This window comes from Zophobas morio, unplaced genomic scaffold, assembly GCF_036711695.1.
Source record: "Zophobas morio isolate AGI-343-1 ecotype UQ-CSIRO unplaced genomic scaffold, CSIRO_AGI_Zmor_V1 ptg000081l, whole genome shotgun sequence".
In the NCBI taxonomy this organism is placed as follows: Eukaryota; Metazoa; Arthropoda; class Insecta; order Coleoptera; family Tenebrionidae; genus Zophobas; species Zophobas morio.
Window position 1 is genome coordinate 166,148 of NW_026972186.1, and position 25,161 is coordinate 191,308.

At 36.8% G+C, this 25,161-nt stretch overlaps 4 protein-coding genes across 9 annotated transcripts in view; 3 read left to right on the forward strand and 1 right to left on the reverse strand.

The window, feature by feature from the left end:
- LOC135144066 (coiled-coil domain-containing protein CG32809) overlaps positions 1-3,811 on the reverse strand; it is an 89,947-nt gene extending 86,136 nt beyond the window's left edge. The window contains exon 1 of the mRNA XM_064076015.1: positions 3,372-3,811. The gene's annotated coding sequence lies outside the window, so the exon portion shown is untranslated. The remainder of the gene's footprint in view (positions 1-3,371) is intronic.
- An 833-nt stretch (positions 3,812-4,644) lies between these two features.
- Ncm (nucampholin) lies at positions 4,645-7,610 on the forward strand. Its single transcript, XM_064075933.1, has 5 exons — positions 4,645-5,985; positions 6,045-6,266; positions 6,319-6,985; positions 7,040-7,263; positions 7,313-7,610. The coding sequence occupies exons 1-5, from the start codon at positions 4,971-4,973 to the stop codon at positions 7,504-7,506; spliced, it is 2,322 nt and encodes a 773-aa protein (XP_063932003.1). The 5' UTR covers positions 4,645-4,970; the 3' UTR covers positions 7,507-7,610.
- An 803-nt stretch (positions 7,611-8,413) lies between these two features.
- LOC135143989 (ras-related protein Rab-5B) lies at positions 8,414-13,005 on the forward strand. The gene is made up of 4 exons (XM_064075903.1): positions 8,414-8,582; positions 10,502-10,751; positions 10,803-11,092; positions 11,985-13,005. The coding sequence occupies exons 2-4, from the start codon at positions 10,507-10,509 to the stop codon at positions 12,095-12,097; spliced, it is 648 nt and encodes a 215-aa protein (XP_063931973.1). The 5' UTR covers positions 8,414-8,582; positions 10,502-10,506; the 3' UTR covers positions 12,098-13,005.
- A 3,176-nt stretch (positions 13,006-16,181) lies between these two features.
- LOC135143963 (golgin subfamily A member 6-like protein 25) lies at positions 16,182-23,478 on the forward strand. Of its 6 annotated transcripts, none has more exons than XM_064075864.1 (21): positions 16,182-16,659; positions 16,781-16,933; positions 17,086-17,297; positions 17,370-17,412; positions 17,686-17,711; positions 17,765-17,858; positions 17,915-18,097; positions 19,230-19,304; positions 19,361-19,405; positions 19,552-19,692; positions 19,781-19,843; positions 19,898-19,993; positions 20,519-20,743; positions 20,845-20,979; positions 21,030-21,560; positions 21,611-21,778; positions 21,830-22,000; positions 22,049-22,486; positions 22,541-22,893; positions 22,943-23,168; positions 23,218-23,473. In XM_064075864.1, the coding sequence occupies exons 1-21, from the start codon at positions 16,498-16,500 to the stop codon at positions 23,347-23,349; spliced, it is 3,672 nt and encodes a 1,223-aa protein (XP_063931934.1). In that variant the 5' UTR covers positions 16,182-16,497; the 3' UTR covers positions 23,350-23,473. The 6 variants fall into 6 exon arrangements, with proteins under 6 accessions (XP_063931934.1, XP_063931933.1, XP_063931932.1 ...); XM_064075863.1 differs by having other exon boundaries at positions 17,143-17,297; positions 19,361-19,426; positions 19,483-19,692; XM_064075862.1 differs by having other exon boundaries at positions 19,361-19,426; positions 19,483-19,692; positions 23,218-23,472.
- The last annotated feature ends 1,683 nt before the right edge of the window (positions 23,479-25,161 follow it).

Here is a 25,161-nt window from a genome sequence, read left to right on the forward strand (position 1 = left end):
GTCAAATATGTGTTAAACATTATTTGTATTAAAAAAACTGCAATATGTCTGCTTGAAAACGGTAAGTTTTAAAGAACCGCCTGTTCGCCATTGCCACAAACACGATGAAAGTAAATTTGGATATTTTTCAATTCTTCGTTCGGCATCCAAAAAATATGCTGTTGATTGATTCTTCGAATTTATTAATCGGGTAGGCTATGCTTGCTCTGCATTAATTAAGTCGACCCTTTCCGTCGACGTTTAAATCAAACTGACCCCGTTCTATTATTCCCCGCACGTAGTATCTAGGGGCGTACTCAGGGTTCATTGTCGTGCAAGTACACACAAGCAAAGCAAGTTCATTGAAGATACGAATAGGTGCTGTTGCCCGCTGCAGCCGTGGAGGTGGATTTATTCTCTCTCGTTTTCTTCTTGTTTCGTCTGTCAGATCACGACTTTGCAATCAAGACTTTCGCGAATTTAGCCTCAAAAACTTTGAATAACGAACTCTCCTAAACACGCAACGATCCCGTTACGCGGACGCATCTTTTCCGTTTTAATATGTCACAGGAAATCCTCCAAATGGTGACGTCTTTCATTTTTTCTAATGCAGCATCTGGTCGGAGAGCAAACGACGGAAATCGGTTGGCATAATTCTTTAGAGAACGCATAAAGCAATTTCGCGTCTTTTACCTGAGGATGCTCGTGCGATTTTAACGCTTACCCAAAGGGTGAATGTGGGCGAAAGCGCTCGGAATTTCTTCAACCCTATCATTAAAAATGGCCGTTTGATGGTTTCGAGTGCTCGTTAATAGCGCGACGCAGACGAATTTAACTTTTTTCTAATTAATCGACAGTCGACGCGGATAAATTAAGAGAGATTGTCTGACAGGTTACAAAATTAGCGAGTTATTTAAGGAAAACTTCTTTAATCATCGAAGGAATCGAGTAATAAAGAGCAGGCTTCTCGGAACCCCTCTGATGCGTGGTGGAAGCTTTGAAACGAACCAAAATCACGACTGAATCGACCGCTCCCGGTGCATCCTCATGATCAAAAGAACGATTTATAACCCTCGTAAAGAGACCTTGTAGGTAAACAAAGAAAATGATGACACTACAGTCAAACATCCATTACGCCTACGCAACGCAGACGTCTTCACGTGGGTGTACAGTATGATTTAGAGACCATAGGAGTGCAAGCGAGGGTGTAAATTCGCTCGGCATCCGAAAAATTAATGTTGATATCAAATGACACTAACAATACATGAGACAGAGTAATTCTTTTCAAATTCTGACAACTTTATTCGGTTCCGACACATAAAAACACATATTTCACGGTGGGTTTTTGTATTTTTTTTCCAACTGGGAAATTAAAAAACAATGAGAAGACTCGTATAAAACAAATACGAGAGACGGAGGAATATCAAAGAAACAATGGACATTATTAGAGAGACGTGATGGTGAGTTGGCTTTGGGGTGGTCTAATAGCACCTGCTTGTACATACAGTCCCGACAGTTCCTTTTATATTTATTTTCTACAGCGATTCTCAAAAAATATTATTCATTCTTGGGTATTCAAAACATGCTTAAATATGCGAAACTGTTTTCGTTAATTTGTTGAAGTTTGACAGTTAGCTATTTGAACCCCATAAAATGCAGGCATTAAAATTTTAACAAGGTTAGCTTTTCAGACACGGAATTAATATGTTTTTTCTACCCGTCTTCGTTTAATCGACAAAGCGCTTCCTTTCAGAGCATTCGCTATTTCCAGAAAATGGCAAATGATAAGCTTTTGATGGCCAGCTGTACTCTTAATTTTTTCCTGTTTGACAGGTAATGGTAACGCCAACAAAAATATTCTTTCATTTATTATTTATTTTTATATTCGAGCTCCCAAGCGCCAAAAATTAGATATTCGTCAAAACGACCTTCTTACTAGGCTTCCCTTAAATTTAAAGACGCAAAAGTGGCACAAATAAACGGAATATTTCTACTAAGAAAGTCAGATGATATAGTATTACTTAACAAAAAACATCTTATAGTTTGGAAAGCAGGAAAACTCCAAAACATGCATACTTATTATTTTGTGAATCTTATTTTAATCTTCAACCAACCAACAGAGTTCGCATTATTTCATAAAGAGTCGGTAGAAAATTGCAGGCCCCGTATATCTTTAATCGTTGGAATACAGAAAAAACTGTACTGCATTTAAAAGCGAAATACGTATCTTTTAAACAAACAATTACCTATTTTAAACCATTTTAAAATCTACAAAGCTTACATGCTAAACCCTCACAAAATGTTTGCAACTATTTATATCACATATTTTCATTTTAACTCCAAAAACTGAACTACTTGATAATGATAACTGCTACAAAAGACACGTTAGTGATGTAACCGTGACCAACAAATAGATAACATAAACTGCTATACTACGCTACACTATTTTCAGACTACTGTCGTATTTTCATAAAATATTAAAAACGCCTATATTTCTTTTTCACACTGTACTGTTGCGACACTGCGAATGTTTGGAAACCAAAACTGACCTCATCAATACGCCCACTCATTACTAAACTGCACAGACACCCTAATCCGAGACGAGTAGGTGCTAATTATTATCGCCCTGAATGCAGACTGAATAGCAACACCCACATTATGGTAAAACCAACCGCGGCAGGTAAAAATATTTTTTGAGCTACTGTACATCCAAGGGGTCGTTTCCCGATAAAGTTCCAGCGTTGACCGTAAAAACGAGTCACATTCTGACATAAACTGTATATTTTTAGCCTTGCGACGACATATGCTAATGCTTGAAGGTGTACTGTATGATATTTTTATGGTAATGTTCTTTTTAAATGTTAAACAAATGACATCATTGCGCTTTACATAATTCCACAAAACCGACGGAATATATACGGTGAACTCTGGTAAATTTTAATTTTACATTAATGGTATCCAACCCAGTCAAAAAAAATGTTCTACGATAGCAGCGCTAATGACGTTTTATCGTCGTATTTAAAAAAAGATAGACGAGACTAACAGAGAGGGTAAAAATTATTTATCATATGTGGCTAACTGCCACGGATTAGGCACTTTCAAAAATTGCGCACTTGTGCGATAACCTATTGAACGACCCTGTTATCACGAGTTTAAACTGCATTCTAAATTTGAGCCGACAGATTCCAACCCCAAATAACTGTGTTTACTGCTCGTACTTCAGTCGGGGGTGATAAAGGCTAAAATAATCATACCACACCACATGTAAAAAGGAAATGACGAAATTAATTAGCTCAAGGAAATATAAATTATAGTAACTAACATTCGTCTAGAATGCGCGACTAAACTATTCTATGTTTTGGTATTTTAACCCAATCGCAGTTTGCATTTACCATGGTCGTAGTTTCCAATTGCGAATCCAGCACACAGATTCGTTTTTGCAACGCTTGCCACCTTCTTTGTTCCGAATAACTGGTAGTTAAGTACCTACACCAACCCGCCACTGCATTTAAACTTTGCTGTTGTACGACTGTTTTTTTATTACTGTTTCATACTCGAGAAACTTATGTTATAATTCTTTTGTGGAGAAGCCAACGCGCGCCGCACCGAAAGGTCGAGAGAACCAACTGAATTGCTGCAGCATGGTACTACTCCATAAGCAGCAGGAGCAGCAGCCTCGGGGTTATTCTTTTGTACGGATTGGTTTCGTCGGTCGATCTCTATGACAAACAGCTGGGTTTACTTGGTAATGACCTTGGAGTGCTTCACAAAACGCTGCATTCGCACTGTTTATTATTGGAACTAGTGTAATTATAAATGTTTACGCGCAAACAGTTTTTACATAAGTATTCGCGAGGAGGCCGCCTAGACTGGAATTACACCGAATACTCGGCGGTGACCTTCTTGTTTGAGAAAACTACAATTACGTAAGCACGAAGAGTGCGAAAAAATTGCACATGCAAAACAAACATATTTATGAGAATGGGAGAAATGCTAAGATATGAGATGCGGTGTTTGCAGCGGTCGCTGTGGTACAAAATGTGCAGATTCAGGCGAATAAAATACCTTGTAACACTTTCGATTAATCATTTAAAAATGTTCGTTTCACCGCGGAAGAGGTATTGTGAAATCTGGAAAACCGGACAGGGCGGCGTACGAGAGCATGCATGACATGGGAATAATAATAGTGTCAACTGTATTAACGTTGACGCGGAGGGGGCAGTAGTAGAATAACTCGACTTTTTGTTAAATCATTTTTATGCAACAGCTACTCTTAATATGACGTAACTGTTATTTCAAGGTCTGCTCACATTATTTGCGATAAATATTGCGCAAAAAGAGATGTAAATCCAACACAAAAATATGAACTTTGTCCAAACGCAAATAAAAAAATTCAAACGCTTAGAACACATTACAAAATCGTGGCTAGATGAATAATAAAAGAGAAAGGGAAATCTAAAATTTTCTTTTAAAACAAAACGAAACGTTGGTAAAAAGAGGAGTCACAAAAAAAGACTAAAATGACGTAACAACCACAATAAATCGTTTATTTGCCAAAGTTGTAATTCCCAAGCTGACACTGCTGACAGTACAATATATTTCTAGAAAATGACGTGTTCCGTTTGCAAAAATTTATCATCACGTCAATTCAACCATTGTAACAGCAGCAAATCAGAGTCTGTATACAACTTACAACAAACTTTGCGTCACTGTATAATCTCTCACGTTTCTGTGGAAAAAAACTTACGGCCAAATTCAAGATCAATAACATAAAAAAATTGTGTTGACGTGACAATACGCAAAATTTGAATTTGTTAGGGAATTTTTTGTTTCTGCGTCTCACTCTTGCACAACAAGTAACGAAAACTGACGAATTGACGAAAACGAACCTAACCTCAACGCGAGGTTGTGTTATTGACGATCGTAAAAGCTGATTCTCCATTTTTCGATTGTGCTTTTTGTGCATAACCTCGAAGTGACTTGTGTGCAACATGACGACAGACACCGAAAGCTCCCCCCCGACGAAACCGAAACGCGGGAGCCAATCTAAATCTCCAGAACCCAAAAAACACAAACGAGATGATTCTCCCCACAAATCCCGCGATCGGGACGGCCGCAAGCACCGTTCTAAACGTTCACGTTCTAGAGAAAAGCGACGAAGTCGAAAGTACCACGACCTAGATCGTCCAGTTGAGGACTACCCAAGGTATTATGGGGAGGACCTCGACTACAAACAAAACAGTGACAGATACTGGACAAAGTATCCGCGAAAGGATGAAAATCAAATCGGTAACCGTTATTATGGGGGCGAAGCAGACAGCAATCGAGAAGTCGACAGAGAAAAGAGTAACAAGCAACCAGAGAAAGAAAAAGAAGAAATTAGGGACAAACCACAAGAGAACCCAGCAAAGGAGACGATTACTCCTCGCGAGAAAAAGACTGTTGATTTGTTGACTAGAACGGGGGGGGCTTACATACCGCCCGCGAAACTGCGGATGATGCAGGCAGAAATCACAGACAAGTCTTCAGCAGCATACCAAAGAATTGCTTGGGAAGCGTTGAAAAAATCTATTCATGGGTACATAAACAAAGTGAATACTTCGAATATTGGAATTATTTCCAGAGAATTGCTCCATGAAAACGTTGTAAGAGGTCGTGGTTTACTGTGCAAATCAATCATTCAAGCACAAGCTGCGTCTCCTACTTTCACAAATGTGTATTCAGCTCTTGTTGCTGTAATTAACTCAAAATTTCCAAATATTGGCGAATTATTATTGAAAAGATTAGTTTTACAATTTAAGCGAGGGTTTAAACAAAACAACAAAGTCATCTGCATATCGGCTACTACTTTTGTTGCGCATTTAGTTAATCAAAGAGTTGCCCATGAAATTCTTGCTCTGGAAATTTTAACTCTTTTAGTTGAAACACCAACTGATGATTCTGTAGAGGTAGCCATTTCGTTCTTAAAAGAGTGTGGGCAAAAATTGACTGAAGTATCTAGTAAAGGTAACTTAACTATAATCAACTCAATTACAGGTAGATGTTTAATAAAATAATTTGTTTAGGAATAAATGCAATCTTCGAAATGTTGAGGAACATTCTTCATGAAGGGCAGTTGGAACAACGAATTCAATACATGATTGAAGTCATGTTCCAAATTCGGAAGGACGGTTTTAAAGATCACGCTGCCGTCATTGAGGCACTCGATTTGGTAGATGAAGAACATCAATTTACCCACTTAATAACTTTGGATGATGTAAAACAATCAAACGCCGAAGACATTCTTAGTAATTACTTCAGCATAAGCTTTTTCTTTGCATTATGATCTATTTTTTACAGACGTCTTTAAATTTGATGACAATTATGAAGAAAATGAAGGCAAATACAAAACTCTGAGCAAAGAAATCTTGGACGCGAGTAGTTCAGAATCTGGCTCTGAGGAAGGTTCTGGTGAGGAGGACGAAGATGAAGATGAAGACGACGATGAAGAAGACGCTGTCCCTAAAAATGAATCCAACATCATTGACAACACAGAAACAAATTTGGTGGCATTGAGAAGAACTATATACCTAACAATCCAGTCAAGTTTGGATTTTGAAGAAAGTGCTCACAAACTAATGAAAATGGAACTTAAGCCTGGCCAAGAAATTGAGCTCTGCCATATGTTCTTGGATTGTTGTGCAGAACAAAGAACTTATGAGAAATTTTATGGTTTGCTGGCTCAGAGATTTTGTCAAGTAAATCAGATTTATGTCGAACCATTTCAACAAATATTTAAAGATACATATGCCACCACTCACAGATTAGACACAAATAAATTGAGAAATGTGAGTAAGTTCTTTGCACACCTGATGTTTACAGATGCTATAGGTTGGGAAGTTTTGGAAATCATGAAACTGAATGAAGAAGACACAAACAGTTCTAATAGGATTTTTATCAAAATTTTGTTTCAAGAGCTGGCGGAATATATGGGCTTAGAAAAATTAAACGCGAGGCTGAAAGACCCGTAGGTTTTTTCGTCAACCCAGTAGTGTACATTTGTTTAATCTCATATTTGCAGGACGTTACAGACGCACTTTGAGGGATTGTTCCCAAGAGATGATCCAAAGAATACAAGATTCGCAATTAACTTCTTTACATCAATTGGATTAGGAGGACTTACAGCTGAACTAAGGGAACACTTGAAGACAGCTCCCAAAGTTTCAACATTGAACATTGCAGAAGAATCGAGCGACTCCAGTAGTAGTTCCAGTTCTTCCAGCAGTGAGGAAAGCAGTGACTCAGGTTTGTAAAGAAAAAATGCGTACTAAATAAATTTAATGTATTTCAACAGAATCATCAAGTTCAGAAGATGAGAAAAAGAAGAAAAAGGAAAAAGATAAGAATAAAAAACGTCCAGATTCGTCTGATGAAGAAAAACGCAGAAAGAGAGATTCAAGAGACGTGCGAAGGTACCGGAACGAAAGATCAAGAGAACAAGACACTAGACGAAAACGGCGAAGTCCTGAACCCAGACACAGAAGATAAAGTTGCATGTATAATAATTGTTACTTTTTTTAATAAATTAATTATGTATCACGTAAAACTTGAAACTGTTCATATTTATGTAATAAAAACTTATTTACTGGTAATGGTTTGTTTTAATGGTAGACGTCGTTGTAACGATGGCTACTTGAATTTCGCGCCAATTTATATTTGGTGTATGTTTGTTTGCACCCGGTAATAAATCTTAATAGGTCAAGAAAATCACAGTTTTGTTGTCAAGTAAAACTCTGACGGTAAAAAAATTGTGTGTCGGTAAATCTGCCATTCACACACCGCTGGGAGTCTTTAAATAGGTTTTTTCTACCGCCCACGTTTTTTGGTTCTCTAATAGAGCTATTAACGCACGCAAATGACGTCACAGCAGTTCGTTAATAGCGGAAAGGCGTTCTTTAATAGATCTGGTATAATTTAGATCCGTAAGATTGGTAGCAATGACGAGAAATGTCAGGTGAATGTCAGTGGCAAATCTAAACTTAAAATTTCCCACGTTTCCGGACGCGTAACTTCTTCGCAAGACATTTTAACCAATTTTAAATTACAAAAACTCGAATTGGTTCGAATTACAATTGTTGTTGTGAAAATTCGAACCTCAAATATTTCGTGGTTAGCGTCAGACCGACCCATCACCAACCACGACAAAAGTCCCCAGATTAAAAAAAATGCAAATTTCAATTAAATTTTGGGAAAAAACGTGTGCGGTAGAAAAAATAGTATAAATAACTCGTTCATAAGGCCATTGAGGCACTCATCCTTTATATAACTCGCGGCTTCGCCGCTCGTTCTATAAACTTGGATTCGTGCCTCAATATTTGCCTTATGAAACTCGTTCTTTAATATACTATTAATGCACCGTCAAATCAAATAAGTTGGTAATTTTAGCGCTGTCATGTTGGCGGGTCGGTTCGTCTATACGAGAGCTGTCATTTGTGTCGCTAATTTTGTTCATTGTGTGTAGTAAATTGGTGCTATCGTGTTAAAAACAATTAAATCGATCAAAGTATTTTTATGAAGAAGAAACACAATAATCGCATAAGTGCAACGTGAGCTATAAATCCAAAGTAAGTAGTTAACTTTTACGATAGTAGGTTATACATCTCGAGGTGATGTTTTTTTTATGATGTCAAATGCGTCATTCATATTCAAGTAAATCTTCATGTTTCGTGGACGATTCACGAAACCCCCGAACCTGTTGATTAAAATCGTGCGATAAGAACTGGAGCCCCGTCAATATGTCAGCTGATTTTCGGACAACGACGCCCTTGAACCCCGCTGTTGGAAGCCTTGAAACCCATACGCCCCCTTTTTATTTCGTTATAACTCCTTTTATCAACTCATTCTCGTTGTTTCTGTGTTATAGGTCATTGCTGCGAAGCCCTAATCGGGGCTTCGCTTGCGTTAAGAGATAAATTTTATAATAAATATCTACGTTAAATGTCTTGCGGGGATAGGTTTCCACTTAGAAACCTACCAGAAATCACCATAATAGCCAGAGATAAGATAGATTAGGTTAATCACAGAACAAACTTTTAAAATTGTCCAAGTATATGAAAACAACGATAGCAAAAGTGAGTACCGTATTCGAATATTTCGTCGACTAATTACGAATTCGTTATCATGGGGCTAATTATCGAAAAGTGCAAGTTCTTGAGTTTCTCCAAATGGAGATCTGCTTTCGCGATTTTTACGAAGCCGGAAGTACCGTTATTGCACTTATTTCGTATTAATAATTTGTTTAGATTTCCCTTCTGTTTCCCTTTGTCGACGTTGTGAAATAACTTTCTCATTAGTCATCTTTGCTGGACTGTAAACAAATAAATGACGGCCACAGGGGCGGTTTTAGTAATGAAGCATTTGTATACTGGTAAAATATGTTACGAATTCTTAATATGATATACTCGTATTGAATCTAGGTACTTTAGGCTTAAAAAGCTGTAGATAGTTTGCATGTTTATTTTACTAGATTATACTATGCATTTGGAACACATGTATAATATTAATATGATACCAAATCTGTTATCATCAACTACTTAATGTCGGTTATATACCTAAGCACTTTTATACGTTCGCAGTTGGACCATTTGAAAAATGTGCAATTCGACTTATTTAAATAATAGAAATAATAATAAAGTTAAAAAATATAACTTCTATAAGTGAAGTGGTTTTGTGTTCGTTAAAATTCCCGAGAACGCATAAATTTCAATGTTTATAAATAATTGCTCATAATAATTAATATCATTAGAGAGCTAAACGACTAGTAAAAAATTATGATTTTATTTTCCGAAATTTTAAGATTAAAATTCGAAAAATATTTTCCGATAGTTTTTTTTTTGTCCAAACTTCAGCATTTTTTTGTTGTAAGTATGTCAGGTCAGGTCAGCAAGCATTTTTTTGTTGTATGTCAGATTTTTCTAGAATTTGTTTTACTCCAGTGTTGAAACTTTAGGCAATTAATTGCTTTTTATACGTTTCTAAAAATGTCCTCCAAAATAAAAGTTAGTTTGACAAATCCAGCTAAAAACTTAGCAATGTTTCTAAAAGTTGTGAACATTTATGTCAAATTCCATTCCCGATTTTTTACGTAATTTGTTTAATAAATCGTCCCAAAAAGTATCATCAAGCATCATCCAAGTTCATAACTTCTTCCGTGCTTTATAAAAATTTTGAAATACAAATAGGTACATATAACGATATAAAAAAAAGTCTGATTTGTAGCACGTAAGATTCGCTTATAGAAAATGTAAATACCAACTGGCTTCACGTTAGGCGCCTAAATGTGCCTGAGTTTCCAGAAACGTTCTCGAGTTGAAAAACTATCAGTTTTAGGAACGTGATTGTTACGCACGCCGATTCCGTTAACACGTTATGCAATTCTCGTGACGACAACTATTTCCCTTCTTCACGAGCCGCAACCGATAAGAATTTTCGTCGATGCCTTATTCACAGTCCGTTAACAAATGCTTTCTTTTCCCTTAACCAGACGAAATGGCAAACAGAACTGGAACAGCCCAACGACCAAACGGCTCGACACAGGGCAAAATCTGTCAGTTCAAACTGGTCCTACTCGGCGAATCGGCCGTCGGTAAATCCAGCCTCGTCTTGAGGTTTGTCAAAGGGCAGTTCCACGAGTACCAGGAGAGTACCATCGGGGCCGCTTTCCTCACACAGACCGTTTGCCTCGACGATACCACGGTTAAATTCGAAATATGGGACACCGCTGGGCAGGAAAGGTAAAGTAGCTGAAGACGTGAGACGAGGTTTTCGAAAATTTGTTTTGACAGGTATCACAGTCTGGCCCCGATGTACTACCGAGGAGCGCAGGCAGCTATTGTGGTGTACGACATCACCAATCAAGACACGTTCGGCAGAGCAAAGACGTGGGTGAAGGAGCTGCAGAGGCAAGCGAGTCCGACTATCGTGATCGCGTTAGCAGGAAACAAACAGGATTTGGCCAACAAGAGGATGGTCGAATTCGAGGAGGCCCAGACGTACGCCGATGAAAACGGGCTGTTGTTCATGGAAACGTCGGCGAAGACGGCGATGAATGTCAACGATATTTTCTTGGCGATAGGTAAGATGTAGCGGCTCGTGTCAGGCTTCGGTGAGCAGTTTTAGAGTACCGTTTTCTTTAATAAGAAATGAACTTTAAGCGTCACTTAGCGATGAGTTCGTTACTTTTTATGCCAGTGAATATATGCATTAAAAAAACACCTGTATTTTTGCGAAAAAGTCAAATGCCAATTAAGGTCACGTGCCCAGTTACAAACTGTTAAAACTAAAAGTTTTGTTTTAAATGAAACAACATAAAATGTTTGCATATCATTAGTGGTGTTTACACGTTCGCGTTATCTGCACGCCTATGGTGATATATATGGTGCATCGAAAAATAATAAAAAAAACGTAGCGTTGGACTGTGTTGTTAACCTAACGTCGCACCAATTCCATTGATTCTTGGACTTTTTTTTTGACACTTTTTAAGTGCGCATTTCAAGTCCCATTTAGGGAAACGCAACTTCTTACTTCTTGCCGACGAAACGTATAGCAAGCTGTGTGACATTCTTGTGTGAAATAATTGATGTTTATCATATTGGTTGAAAACGTTTAAGTTTTTTTGTTAAGTCGAAGTGTCGTAATTAAACAGCGAAATGTTTTCGTATAACAAAACGTGGTAACCTTTCTTTGTGTTGTAAGGAACGTGGGTCGTATTACATGTATGTAAATGTAAACGGTCCTTTACAATAACAAATAGTTGTCGTGGTCAGGATAGGGTCCCACCCGCATCTCGCCACTTCTCCAACCGTTAGTCCGTTTAATAATATTAATGCGATGTCGTTGTTGACGCAAAGCAGCGTCGAATATTACCGGTATGAAGGTTCTTCGGTAAATAGGGCGTGGGACTTTATTAGCTTAACAAGATTAAATGTCCGCCGTTGACGTATTAAGCACGTTCTTCCTATTTACAGCTAAGAAACTCCCCAAAAACGAACAGGCGACGGCCCAAGGCGGCAGCGGCCAAGGCAGGAGACTGGCAGAAGGCGACACGGGTGCCAAAGCCGCGGGAAATTGCTGCAAGTGATGCCCTCCCCCACCACCACCGTTCGGGTTTGTGTCTTTAATTCAGCGAGATGGACTGGACTGTGCTGTTGCACTTTAGTGATACATAAGTGTAATAATAAGCCCTTTTATTAATACTGTTATAACACTCATACAAAAGTACACTGTCACTTGTTAGGATCAGATCCTAAACGGTTTGGTTGCATTTCCGTCTTTTTTTACGATTCTATTTTATTTATAGCAAGTTGAAACTACTAAAAAGCTCTTGTGATAATGGCGTTTTTTTCTTTGACAGTGTAGAATTGGATTGACGAAATTATAGCACTCCAAATTTTCTTCTTGTTCTGGTCGATTTTATTGGTTTCTTCTTAATTCAGTAAGTGCAATTATCGTTAAGTCACCGCTTTCGGCAGATTTTGTCAATCTAATTTGTGTAAGATTTCTAAGGCGATTTAAAATTTACACAAGACACGTGTAAGTTGTAAATCTCGTTTTGTGTGTCTTTTAAATGTTTTTCAAATTATCTAAGTATGTTTCACAACACTTTCCGAGTCCACGGTAAAAGAAATTTGACAGTCGCCGCGTTGTTTTGAAATGTACTTTCCCAAAATGATGCATGACTGGTATTTTAATGATTTTAGTGTATGGAACTTTTTTTAAAGAGGAAATTAGCGAAACCGCTCATAAGTATAAGGGTAGGTCATGTATCATCCAGTCTCGCGCTCTATACAGACTTGTATTAACGACCAAGTCTTCATCGACCCCTGAGACTCTTAGTCCTACATTCGTATATATATAATTTAGTAGATGTACAATGTAGTAAGGTGGTTGTACAGATTTTAAAAATGAGGAAACTAATATCGTCTGGTATGGATGTCTCTTTATCCATGAGTATCACTGTATTATATTTGAATATATTAATTAAATTTATTATTATAAATTGTTTTATTAGCTTGCTTATATATGGTTATCATTATTCTGTATGCACAGAAACAGATTGTACAGGAAGTAAATCATACTCAATAAAGTTATTACAATACTCTCTTCGCTTTCCCCAACACGATAACCCGTCGTATCGGTCTGTTCTTTTAGACCAAATTTTTCCCGTCTATAAATTTGCCGTTTTTTTTTTTAATGCCTCTCAAACGCAAATTTCAATTTTGAGGAGACACCAGATTTGGCATTGTAACCAAAGCGACATTCAATATTCAAAACAACCTTAGATTTTCGCTTAAATGCGACGAACTCAGTGCAGAAAATTAATGTTTTTTCTCTTCTACTAACTTTCTCGCTACATGCCATTTTGATGACTGCGAATTCTAAAGTCTACAGAAAAAATAAAATCAGTTTTCTGAGTTTTCTTGTGTGATGACTGGATTTTCGATGGTAAGCGAAAACAATTTTTTAAAGGTTTTGATTTAGCAGCTCCAGACGTCCCTCTGACCATAAATAGTACCCACGAATTAGGAAACAAATTAATTTTTCTGCGGGCGGTACATGAGATTTCGTGTCAAACAATGAACGCAATATGATCAAGAAAATTAATGCATTTTTTTAACATCGATTTACCTGCCTTTTTCACGAGCGGTGGTGAGGCATATTAAAAAAAACCGACGCATAACACTCAATAAAAAAGTTCCATTGGTTTATTCGAAAAACTATAAATTTAATTCTGCGACTCTGATAACCTCTACAAGTTAATATACAAATAGGTTCGGATTATTAAACTACAGGACCTGGAGCAAATTTTATGCTAAAATCATCAGCTTTTAATAGGTACAAATCTGCACCAATGTGGGTAACTACAGCGTACTACTGTACAAAAGCAACAGTTCAGTATTATAATTAAATGAATTAATATTATATATTATTAGGAGAGCGATCGGGCAGAGGCTAGCCTGTTATGCCCGCGCTAAATCAAGTGGTGGTAAAAGTGAAAAAACTAAGTTGTAGAACAATGTTTGTCATATTTGGTTTTGAAGCTTATTATAGGTGAGGCTAAAACATTATATTTGAGACCATTTGTAAATCGAACGAAGGTCAGATGATAAAAATGAAAAATTGTTGCAGTTGTTGTAGAGCTTGATGTCGTGTGCAAACATGGCAGAAGACGATGTTATAATATTCTTAAAGCAGAAGACCAAGTACGGGCCCCTGAGGCACTCCACTCAGAACATAAATAGATCTACTGACCGCGTCTCCAATCTACCCTCTAAAGGTTCGATCCCTTAAGAATGAATCAATCTATCGATACAAATTACCCCGTAGTCCAAGATGGTCTAATCTGTGTAAGAGTCGGCCTTTAGGAACTGTTGACGAACGCCTTCGAGGAATCAAGATATACGATATCCAACGGTCGCTCCGAATCTGCATCTTTTGTCCAGTCAGACAGCACAAGAGGTTTGACTGAACAGATCTACCGGGCAAGAATCCGTGTTGGAATGAGCTGATGTGTCACTAGAAATGCAATCATCTAGTCCAGTGGTTCGCAAACTTTTATTATTGATGGCACCCTAAAATATTAAACAAAATTTGGCGGCACCCTGCCAAGAACAGTTTTAATTGTGACTAATTTATTATCAAAAACACTTTATCACATGATTGTATAATATGTAATTGATGTTAAGATTGATTTATAAATATTTGTTCTCCATAATTTAAGCTTGTCTTTTAAAGCCAAAATTTTTTCACTGGAGGTTAAAATATTTTCATTTCTACCTTGCATACTTAAATTTACCTATTTTATTTAAGTGTTCAAAAGTATTAATTAAATTATGCTAGTTTTGCACACCAAACGTGGTCTTGAAGGAGGTCAAAAAATTGTTCAATATTTTCTGATTCAAAAAACCTTTATATCTGTTTTCTTTAGATAGCCATCTTACTTCAGTATGAAGAAAGTTAACATGTTCAGAACACATTTTCCATTACTGAACAGTTGTACCATATTAATAAAATCAGATCATCAATTACTATTTTTTAAAGTTGGTTTTGTGCTTATATTTATTAAAATCATTATAAAATGTTCACGGCACCCTCTTGGGGGTTCCGCGGCACCCAGTTTGCGAACCACTTATCTAGTCGTATATGTATTATGGATTCCATCACCTCGACCACAAGAGATGTTAAACTAACAGGCCGGTAATTAGAAGCATCAAACTTATCGCCTTTTTTGAAAATCGGACGAATTGTTGTCGTTTTCCAGTCTAAGGGAACTTTTCCCGACATGAAAGATGTTTCCATCAAAATTGAGAGTGGAACCGCGAGGGAGTCTGCACAATTTTTCAAAACATTGGCCGAAATAAGATCTGGACCAAGGGAACTGTACGTTTTCATCATATTCTGTACAATTTAGATAGCATTTATACGGCAAAATTTTGAGCTGACGTCATCAATTTTTGGGAGGGGATAAGTAAATGTATTTTGACTAAAAATTTATCATGCTTATCATAACTTTAAAACATCTGCAAGATTTCAAAGCTTGCGGTTTTGCAGACTCAAAATTAAATTGCAAAATGTTGTTTTACAATTTTGATTTTTTTTTTCCAAAAATCTGGACGTTTCGGGTAAAAATTCCATACGGAGTCATAAACTACATGTGTAGGATTATGTTATTTCATACAATTTAAAACCCATTTACTATATGCAATTTTGAAGTGACGTCATCACATTATTGGTGGGGACGATTAAACAAATTTTGGTTAGCGTTTTACTATCTACATGATATAAATACAAAATTTGGCCCAGTACTTTCGGAGATTATCTGTCTAATAAAAATCCGTGACGGCAGACAGGCGGAAACGGGAGACCTATTTCTTCATATTCTAGGGATCATGAAAGGTCGAGAAAATGTAAAAGTAGAGAGTCGCCCGACGGACTCGATTACAATACTTCTTCGCTTACGCTCGGAAAGTAAAAAAAATGGCAGAAATTGTGGTAGGTATTTTTAAATCACATTCGTCAAGTGTACATTGCAATATTTAAATTATGTTCTTTCCAAAATCCAGAAGCTGTAAATGTTAAAAAATAAATTGCAAAATTATAAACAACGAGTCTCGTACTGCTGGTTGCATATTCCTTTCAATTAAAATATTGCCGAGATAATAAAACTGAAAACTTTAACGTCAACGTCGCGCATTTCGTGTGAATGATGCTTTACTAAAGCACCCCCAATTCACAATAAGCTCACGAATTCGATTGACATCGTGCAACAAATGACCCGAAACGCCCTACGTTGTATGCATGTGGGGGTCCAAATCTATTTTCGTCCCTGCAATAAAACGCAGTAGGCTACGTCCGAAGTGGGGTATCTAGTCAGCTGGGTATAGCACCACGTCAAAACATGACGTCTATTCCGCACCATTAAATCAACAAGAGAAAGAAATTACAAATTTTACGTTTTTATCGTTCGATTCAGTGCTAAAAATGTCCAAAGTAGGCACCAGTCGCGACTATCCGTGTCCAGCGTTTGCAACGAGTGGAAGATGCGACGAACAAGATGCGTTGAGGGTTATGGAACAGTTCAAGGATTTTTACGAAGGGAAGTTGAACGAAATTGATGTCCAGGGTGGCGGTGACTGCCTAGAGGTGCGTTAGCCCTTTTATTTTTATTCTTTCGTTTGCGGCGTTTGATGATTGTGGGCGTGGCGTGTTCTTGACATCTTTCACGACGACCTCTATCCTAACGGCGGCAATTTTGAATTCACAGTTGAAGTTGAAAATCCAGAAAAGATGGATCGACGACCTGACCGAACAGACGCAGATGATGGCACGTATAGTGAAAGAACTGGAGGACGAAGCCACCTCCAGAGTACGCATGTTGGAGGATAAGCTGCGCCAGACTTCGAAAAGTGCCTATGAAGTAAGTTGCGAAAATAAAAAAAAAGTTTTTCGTGCGGTTTTTTGCGTCCGTTCCTCTTTCTTCGCCTCCAGTGAAATCATTGAGCTCCTTCCCGATCCTTCATTTCCTTCAAAAAATAAGTGAAGAGTGATATAGTGAAGATTTTTCTGCAGGTGATGAAAAGGTATCAAAACTACAGCATTAGCCACAACTTAGATGAACCTTTCCAGAAAGTTTTCTATCTCGAGAACGATTTGAAAAACTTGCTGGAATTTCTAAGACGTGTTAGGGATGATAAAAAATGGAGCATCGACGGACTGCGCTTTTACGATGTCACATACAAGGATCTGTTTGGTAAAGGCAACAGTTGCGATTGTGAGGAAAAGTGAGTTTTCTTATACGTGGTTCTTTCAAATCTTGTTATCTTATTTGTCGATCGTGTCGTTGATTTTTTTAGGGACGTCGACCCGCTAACTAACGGACTGAGTTTGAAAACAAAGGTAGGCAAAACATTAAAAGTGACTCTACAAGTTGTAGACGATCCTAACGCATGCAAATGTCGCACCAAACAGTCAGAAAGCAACATTCGTTGCTCGTGTCCATGTCGATGCTGTCCTGCTCTATCAAATTAAGTTTAAAAGTGTACCCAACCTTTAGATTCCAAATATATTTCTTTCTCTTGTTCCATTGTTTCCATCTTCTATGCTTATAAGTTTCGCGTCAAGTCGACTGATTGTCAAACACGGCAGAATTAATTTATGTTTTTCTTCTAGGACGCACCGCCAATCGAGGATACCAGGTAAGAGGGTAAATTTCGTGGCCTTATCGTTGTAATTGTTATGCATTTTCAAGGAAACCCGAAAATGCTGACGATGATAATAAAACCCACGAAGAGTTGATCCAAATGCTGAACAAGAAAACTGATGAATACGACGAACTTCGACGAGTAGGGAACTTAATATAGAATCATATAAGGTATAATAACGCCACTTTGCATTTCAGTCCATGTTGGACATGCGCAATGCCCTAACGGAAGAAGTAGCTTGCAAACATGACATGATATCAGCACTTAAAAAAGACATCCAACAATTAGAAGAAAGGTGCGTTCAAGCCGACAAACAAACGGCTTTCAAAGACGATATAATTAAGGAACTGAGAAAAGAAATCAAGCATTTGAAACAACAGGTAATAGCAAAACAACCCAAAGAACCCGCTGTATCCAAATCCCTTATTTTCCCTAGATGTTATACAACTGCACTCGTGCAAAAATGAGAAATTATGAAAGTAAAACTCTGCATACTGTACGACACTGTCGGCATGTAGAAAGTCCGAAATTTTCTACGGTCATTTTTATTAACGAAGAGATCAAAACATGCTGTTCTGCTAAACATAAAATCGATGAGCAGAAGAAAAACAGCGAACCGAAGATAGATTTGACTAAATCAGAAAATAGCCTTCTGAAGGCTTCTTATGCACACGAAATTCCGGTCAAGGAAAAATCAAAATTTACTATGACCAATTTTAATAACGGTTTATTAGAGAAAGTGGCTGATCGAGGTCGATTTATGTAAAACGAAGCACAAACTGAATACGTCCTTGGATTAATATAGACTAATGTAGTACCTACTTTATTGCATTATTTTTTTAATGTTATACACATAAATATAAAGTTCGCAATCTGTGGTAGTGGTGTTTTATGAAAAAAACAATGACGTTTTGTTGTGCAACAATTTAAAATGTCTCATTTCTAGGAAAGTACGTTACATCAAACTGGAAAGCAACTTTTAGACGAAACTTTAAGAAAACTTGCCGAACGTATATGCAGTATGAAGAAAAAGTTAAAAAATGTGTATAGTAAACGGAAATTAATACAAACTAAAATAAAAGAATTGGAAGATGAAAACAGTTCAAAACAATTACTGTTAAGCAATCTGTATAACGTAATCAAAGGACTAATTACTAAACTGACGTTTTCCGAAAATAATAATGTAAATAGAACGTTACTTTTCGAAATATCGTTTAAATCCATTTTTTCAGCAGAAGACATGCTTCTGTAAGTTAGGTACTGACATAACAGAAGAAGAAAATCGGATAGTAAATTTTGAAAGTCCAAATGTAAACGACAACGTAGTTAAAATCATGGAACTAAAATTCGAAAATTCTGTACTAGTAGTTTTTTTGAAAAAAAATTTGACGTAACGTGTAATCTGTTCAATAAAATTGTTGACTCTTTATGTGTTGTGATACTTTTAAATGCTTCATTGTAGTTTTTCTTATATAATATTCCGGTTTTAATTCGTTTTCTCCGTTCTCGCAGAATAAAGAAAAAGAAACAAACCTTGAGCAACAACTGGAAGAGGCGAAAACCACGATAAAGCGAATGAAACCTAACGTGAGTAACAATGTCAAAAGTGTCTGTATTTTTGAATTCTTCGAATCATTATCTAGAAAGAAGTGGTGTCAACCTCCACGGAGATGGAAGACGAGCAACTGGTAATTAAAAAATCCAAACTGGTATAAAAAATAACACGCATCCACACTTCCCGCGTAATCACTGATTATTTTCGTAGATGCAAAACAAAGACGACATCATACAAATCCAAAACGACACACTTAATGTTATTGACCTTGAGTTGCAGGCAGCCCGAAAAAGAGAAAAAGATGCAGAAGACGAAATCGGTCGCAAACAAAATGAGATTGAGGAGTTAAAATGCAGATGTCTGAACCTGGAAAAGTCTTTGGCCAGTGCTCAAGGACGTGCCGACAACTTGCAAAAAGCGGTAAGTCGAAAAAACTTTCGTTCGCTTTGCACACTCGTCGCTTCGCAAAAAGCTTGCGCTTTGTAAAATCGATGATCGTAATTCTTAGGTGGATCTATATATCAATTCCATAAACGTTTTGGAAGCGTCCGAAGAAAAAGCTAAAATAGAGGTAAACTGTGTACAAGGTATAACAGACGAACGAAAAGCGTTTTTTCGTTTGTAGATTGAGCAACAAAAAATGACGATTACTAATTTGCAAGAAGCTTTGGTTATTGTGAAACAAGAGCTGGACGAATTGCGACAAAATAACCAACAAGAAGTGAGTGTCGGGTGGGCTGCACGATGGTTTGGAACGTCTAAGTCTAACCAAAAATCTGTGCATGACGTTTGAAAAGTGTTTGAGCATGCTGTGAGGTCGCAGGTGGAAAGCGTTTTTTTTTTTTTTTGTTAGAGGTGCCATAATAAACTTCTGTCCGTGTTGACTGCTAATGTTTGGAAAATAATTAGTTTCCGGCTGCGATGTCGCATATAAAAATTAATGTATTCGCAGATGGTAATTTTTAACACTAAGCACACATCGGTACCTATACCTACAAGTACTTAACTATATTTATTTTTATTTATTTTATTTATTCGCGAGTTACCTTGCCGTTCTTGTTTTATAAACTGTTAAGATACAAAAGACATCAAATTAAGGTTTTCCTGCTTTTATACAATTGTATGCAATAAATCTTTTCTTTAAAAATTCATGTTTTGAATGCGGCGAAATTCCCAGTAGTATCCAGCATGTAAGTGCTTGCCGTAATTCTCTTCTGACGCCTGATGCAAAAACAATTTATTTTAGGTCGAACACTACCAATATCTGTGTAATGTATTCTACGTGAATTTAATAGACTTGGAAGAGCAAAATAAAATTGCTGAACACGAGCGATCCCAGATAACCGATCTATACAAAAAGCTTCAAGACTGTAGTTTGGAACTGGAAATTGATCACTTTAACGTTTTACAGGATTTAGCTATTTTAGAAACCCAACTGTACAAATACCAAGCCGAGTCGAAGGCTCACGAGGTAATATTTAAGACAGTAAAATAGCATGCTTGAAGCTTTGTAGAGCGCTTTCGTTATTATCTTAAAACAATTTTACGAAATTATCACTTCGATACATTTAGGACGAAAAACTAGCGGCCAGAGAAGAATCGAAAAAATTACATAAACAAATTCGCTACTACGAGCACGTAGTTGACTGTTTTAAACACGAAATGACAGTCATGTCTGAACAACTGATCAACTTACAAGAAATCTTGGTAAGAAAAACACTCGTAACTTTTGCGTCGCACGATCACGAAATTTTTAGAAGTTATCAAACCAGTCATGCCGGGAAGAGAACGGACAGTTATACGCCGCTATCCACGAATTGCAAAAACTAAGCGAAAAGCTCCAAGCAGAGCTAGTCGACACCGAGAAAAAGGTTCTCATTGAAAACCAGAAAAACCAACTTAAGGACGCTAAAATCGGTGAACTCCAGTTGATTATTGGCCAGAAAAACGTCGATCTGAATATTCATGATGAAGCGATCAACGAAATGAAAATGCGTCTAGAAAAAGCCTTGATGGAAAATCAAGAACTCCAAAATACGGTAGCGGCGTTAAATACTAACGTGACGCAGTTACAATGTTGGAATGGGGACATCGAATGCACGCGAAAATCATCCAGATCCAGAGGAGTTTCCTGCAGGAGGAGCCATTCTGAGTGTAGAGATGAATGTCAAAAGACAAGCAAAAGAGTAGACTATTTGGAACGGCAAGACACCTCGAAAATGATACAGAAAGAGATAGATAGAGTGAAAGAGAAAAACAGGGAGAAGATACGAAGTTTGAAGCGTCAGGTGAAGGGAACAAATGTTAAAAAAAAAAAATTCTAAATGCAGAGTTCCAGAATGAAGACCTTAAGGAAAAATTAGCCACTAGTGAATTAACCAATCAGCGTTTTGCTGAACAACTCACATCGTTAAGGGAACAGATGTCGCAGCTAACGCAGCGAGAATGTTCCAGAGAACAAGAATTGGTACAGAGCAAACAAACTATCATCGAACTGAGACAAACCGTATGATTTTCAATTACGTAACTGCACGCATAACTGTCTTCCCTTTTTTAGATGATTGAATTAAACGAAAGTTTGGCCGAGAGCGAGTTACATCACATGGCGCTTGCCGAAGAGTATCACAAGAACAAAACAAATGAGAATCGTCAACAAGAAGACATCTATTTAAGCTGCCGTTGCGAAATTGCGTTATACAAGAAACTGGCCGATAACTTTAAAGAAGCGGTCTGTTTTGATACATTCTTTCACTTTGTTTTTACACATTGATTCCAGCTCTTGGACACCAAGAAGAAATTGTCGGAAATGGAAGTCAGAAACAAGTCACTGAAAGAAGAACTCAAAAACAAAGATGCGAAGATCACAGAAATAGTAAAAAGATCCGGAAGAAAAGAACAAGAATCGTGTGAATGCATCGAACTCATGAAAGAAGAATTGAAAGAAGCTCGAGAAGAAGAAAAACGTTTGTCTATACTGACAGAACAACTGCAGAATGAACTAACAGCATCTCACGAAGAAGAAAAGCGCTTGTCTAAATTCATCGAAGACTTGAAACAGCAAGTACAGAAGAAAATTGAAGAAAAGAAAGATGTAGAACGGGTTATAATTAACTGTTGTGACTGTAACGACATGGGCGCAACTCAGGAAGAAATAAATTGTTTGAAAGTCGAAATAAAGAGTATGTTACAAAACCAGTTAGCCCTGAATACTGAGGTAAATCATAGTATACAATTATGTTATTCAGATTGCACAAAATTTAAATTTTAGAACGACAAACTTTTAAAACAACTCGGTTGCTTACAAACGAACGTACTGTCACTAGAAGATCAAAATCATCACCTGAAACAAAAATTTCAAAAGTTACAGGATGACTGTCAGAAACTGAAAGAAAAAAATATGATTCTTTTGCAGGAAAGGGATAGTTATGTCCAAACAATAAAAAATTTGGAGTTTGAATTGGCAGAAGCGAAAAATAACCGTGATGACCTCTGCGCAGAAAGTAGACACGTTGTTAACAACGTTAAGGCGTGGTTGCAAGAACAACGAAGAATAAACCAAAAAGTTATGCAGAGGACTCGTTGCTATTGTGACACTATTGCTAAATTGAAGGAAGAAAATGAGTATGTCGTAATCCACCACTTCTTTCCTTTTTTATTATTAATATTTTAGGAATCTGATGACGGGACGTCCTTTGATAACTCCCACTTCTTGCAAACCGAAATATGAACGACTAATTGCAGCTTGCGTACCAGCTGAGTATCAAACCTGCCAAAACCCGTGTTGTTTAGGATTTAGTTTAGGATCCGAAGGAATCGGTTCGGTGGATATTAGTCCACCCAATAGTCCAGCGAGTTGCATTTGCAGCGTGGAAGATTGGTATTCCCCAAATTACAAAGTAAAAAAAGTTTATATTTGTAACAGTATACTTTACATAATCTTTACAGGACGACGATGAAACTGATGATAATGAACATTTTATCGACACTGTCGAAGCAATTACTCACGAAATCAAAAATAGTAACAAAAAATGGAAAAACAAGTGCCAAGAGTGTGTAGTGTCGAGAGATAACAAGTAATGTAGTGGTTACTCATGTATTTTAATTATTTATTGTGAACATTTTTCTACTTTTATAACATGTATGGTACTGCTGAAAAGCGATTATAACAAAACAGAAAAAATGTTTTTTTTTTGTTTCGCAGGCCATAAAATAAATTCGAAGGTGAAGAGGTTTTCTGATTCCTCATATCGTGTGCCACTCAGAAATTTGTTTGTTAATCTTTGAAACAGAGCTATTAAGTTTTGGATAGTATCAGTAGAATACTCATGCAACTGTAATAGTTATTTAAACCTCAGTGTAAAGTGTATTCCAGGGAAGAAACGGAGAGGGTATCAGAAGTAAACGATAGAATTCGATCAATAAGATGTCATAAGATTTCTTGAAAAAAATAAAAATTTGTTAGCCAACTTTACGCCAGCTCAAAAAAAAATCGTAAAAATTAGTTACAATTTAAATATTCCTTCTAAATATCAGATGACATTTTTCTTAACTTTTAAACAAGGGATGTTGTATATTAATTTTATTACTCCTATTAGTTGTAATTATATTAACACAATGTCCATGTTTTCAACTGATTTTAGTATGATCTGGTATATCATTAAAGAATTTAATCAGTAGAGGGAATTCTTCGATCTCATGGTGGTCATGGTTAAGTCAATAAATAATTAACTATTAATAATTAGAAAACTTACCCTTACAAACCTTTTTTCATTGATGCCCCAGTAGTCGACTCCATATTAGATTATCCGGCGTCCAACTGAACCAGAAATTGACTGAATTGAAAAGTACTCTTCCTCACTTCATTTTGATTCGCCATTAATTTATCAAAAACACTTAACACACTGTATATTTGAGGGTATGCTCATAAGAAAATATAAACTTTACTGAAAAAATCCCTACAATGCAAATCTTATTTGTGTAATGTGCACTTTGAAAGATGTAGGACTGTAGAAGAATCCCAAATCTTTAACACTAAGTTAGAAGGATGTTCAGAATAGCAAGGAAATTAATATAAGTACAGTTTCGTCTTCCCTTGACGTTAAACAGAATGATGAGAATAAAATTTGTAAAAAGCTTTATAATTATAATATATGCTTGTTCAAAGGTACGATTTTAGTATCTATCATCAACTTCATGATTTGTTCTGAAGAGCTCATTTTAATTTTTTCTAATTACTTCTAAGCACAAAAAATGTTGCGAATTGTATTTATATAAACTTTGCTTAAAATGGTAAAGAATAAGTTCTTAAATTTTAAGGGTTTATCTTCAAGGTTTTGACAGTACACCCTTAACAACTAAACACTACAAATAAATATTAAAGAGATATTAATGGGTAATACTTCTACGAAAAAAATTCATCTGAACTCCAGCTACAGCAAAGCGCAGCCTGCGAGACCGCCACCAGAAAATTACCGAACAATCCTAACATAAACATCGCTGAGTTGTCATTGGCTATCTAATTAACTGACGCTTTCATTAACGTCCAATCGCGTTACAGCATCGTGACTTCATCAAAAAAGGATGACATCATGTCGAACCACGCATGACACGAAACTGTTCTGCGAAATTAGAACATTGATGGACCTTCAGGCACATTTCTTTAATTTTGAAAAACTTGCTTTTTAATAAATGCCTGCACTATATAAGCAATTATACGCCTGTCACTGACAACATCTAGAACTAAGGACAACAACAAACGACAGACAACACAACGTTGTCTGTAAAATCGCATAACGTAAAAAATTCAAGCACGATCTTACCCAAGATTTGCATGTAAATTTTTACAACAATTTATCTAAATGATCCGAAATACAACGTCTTCACTGTAAG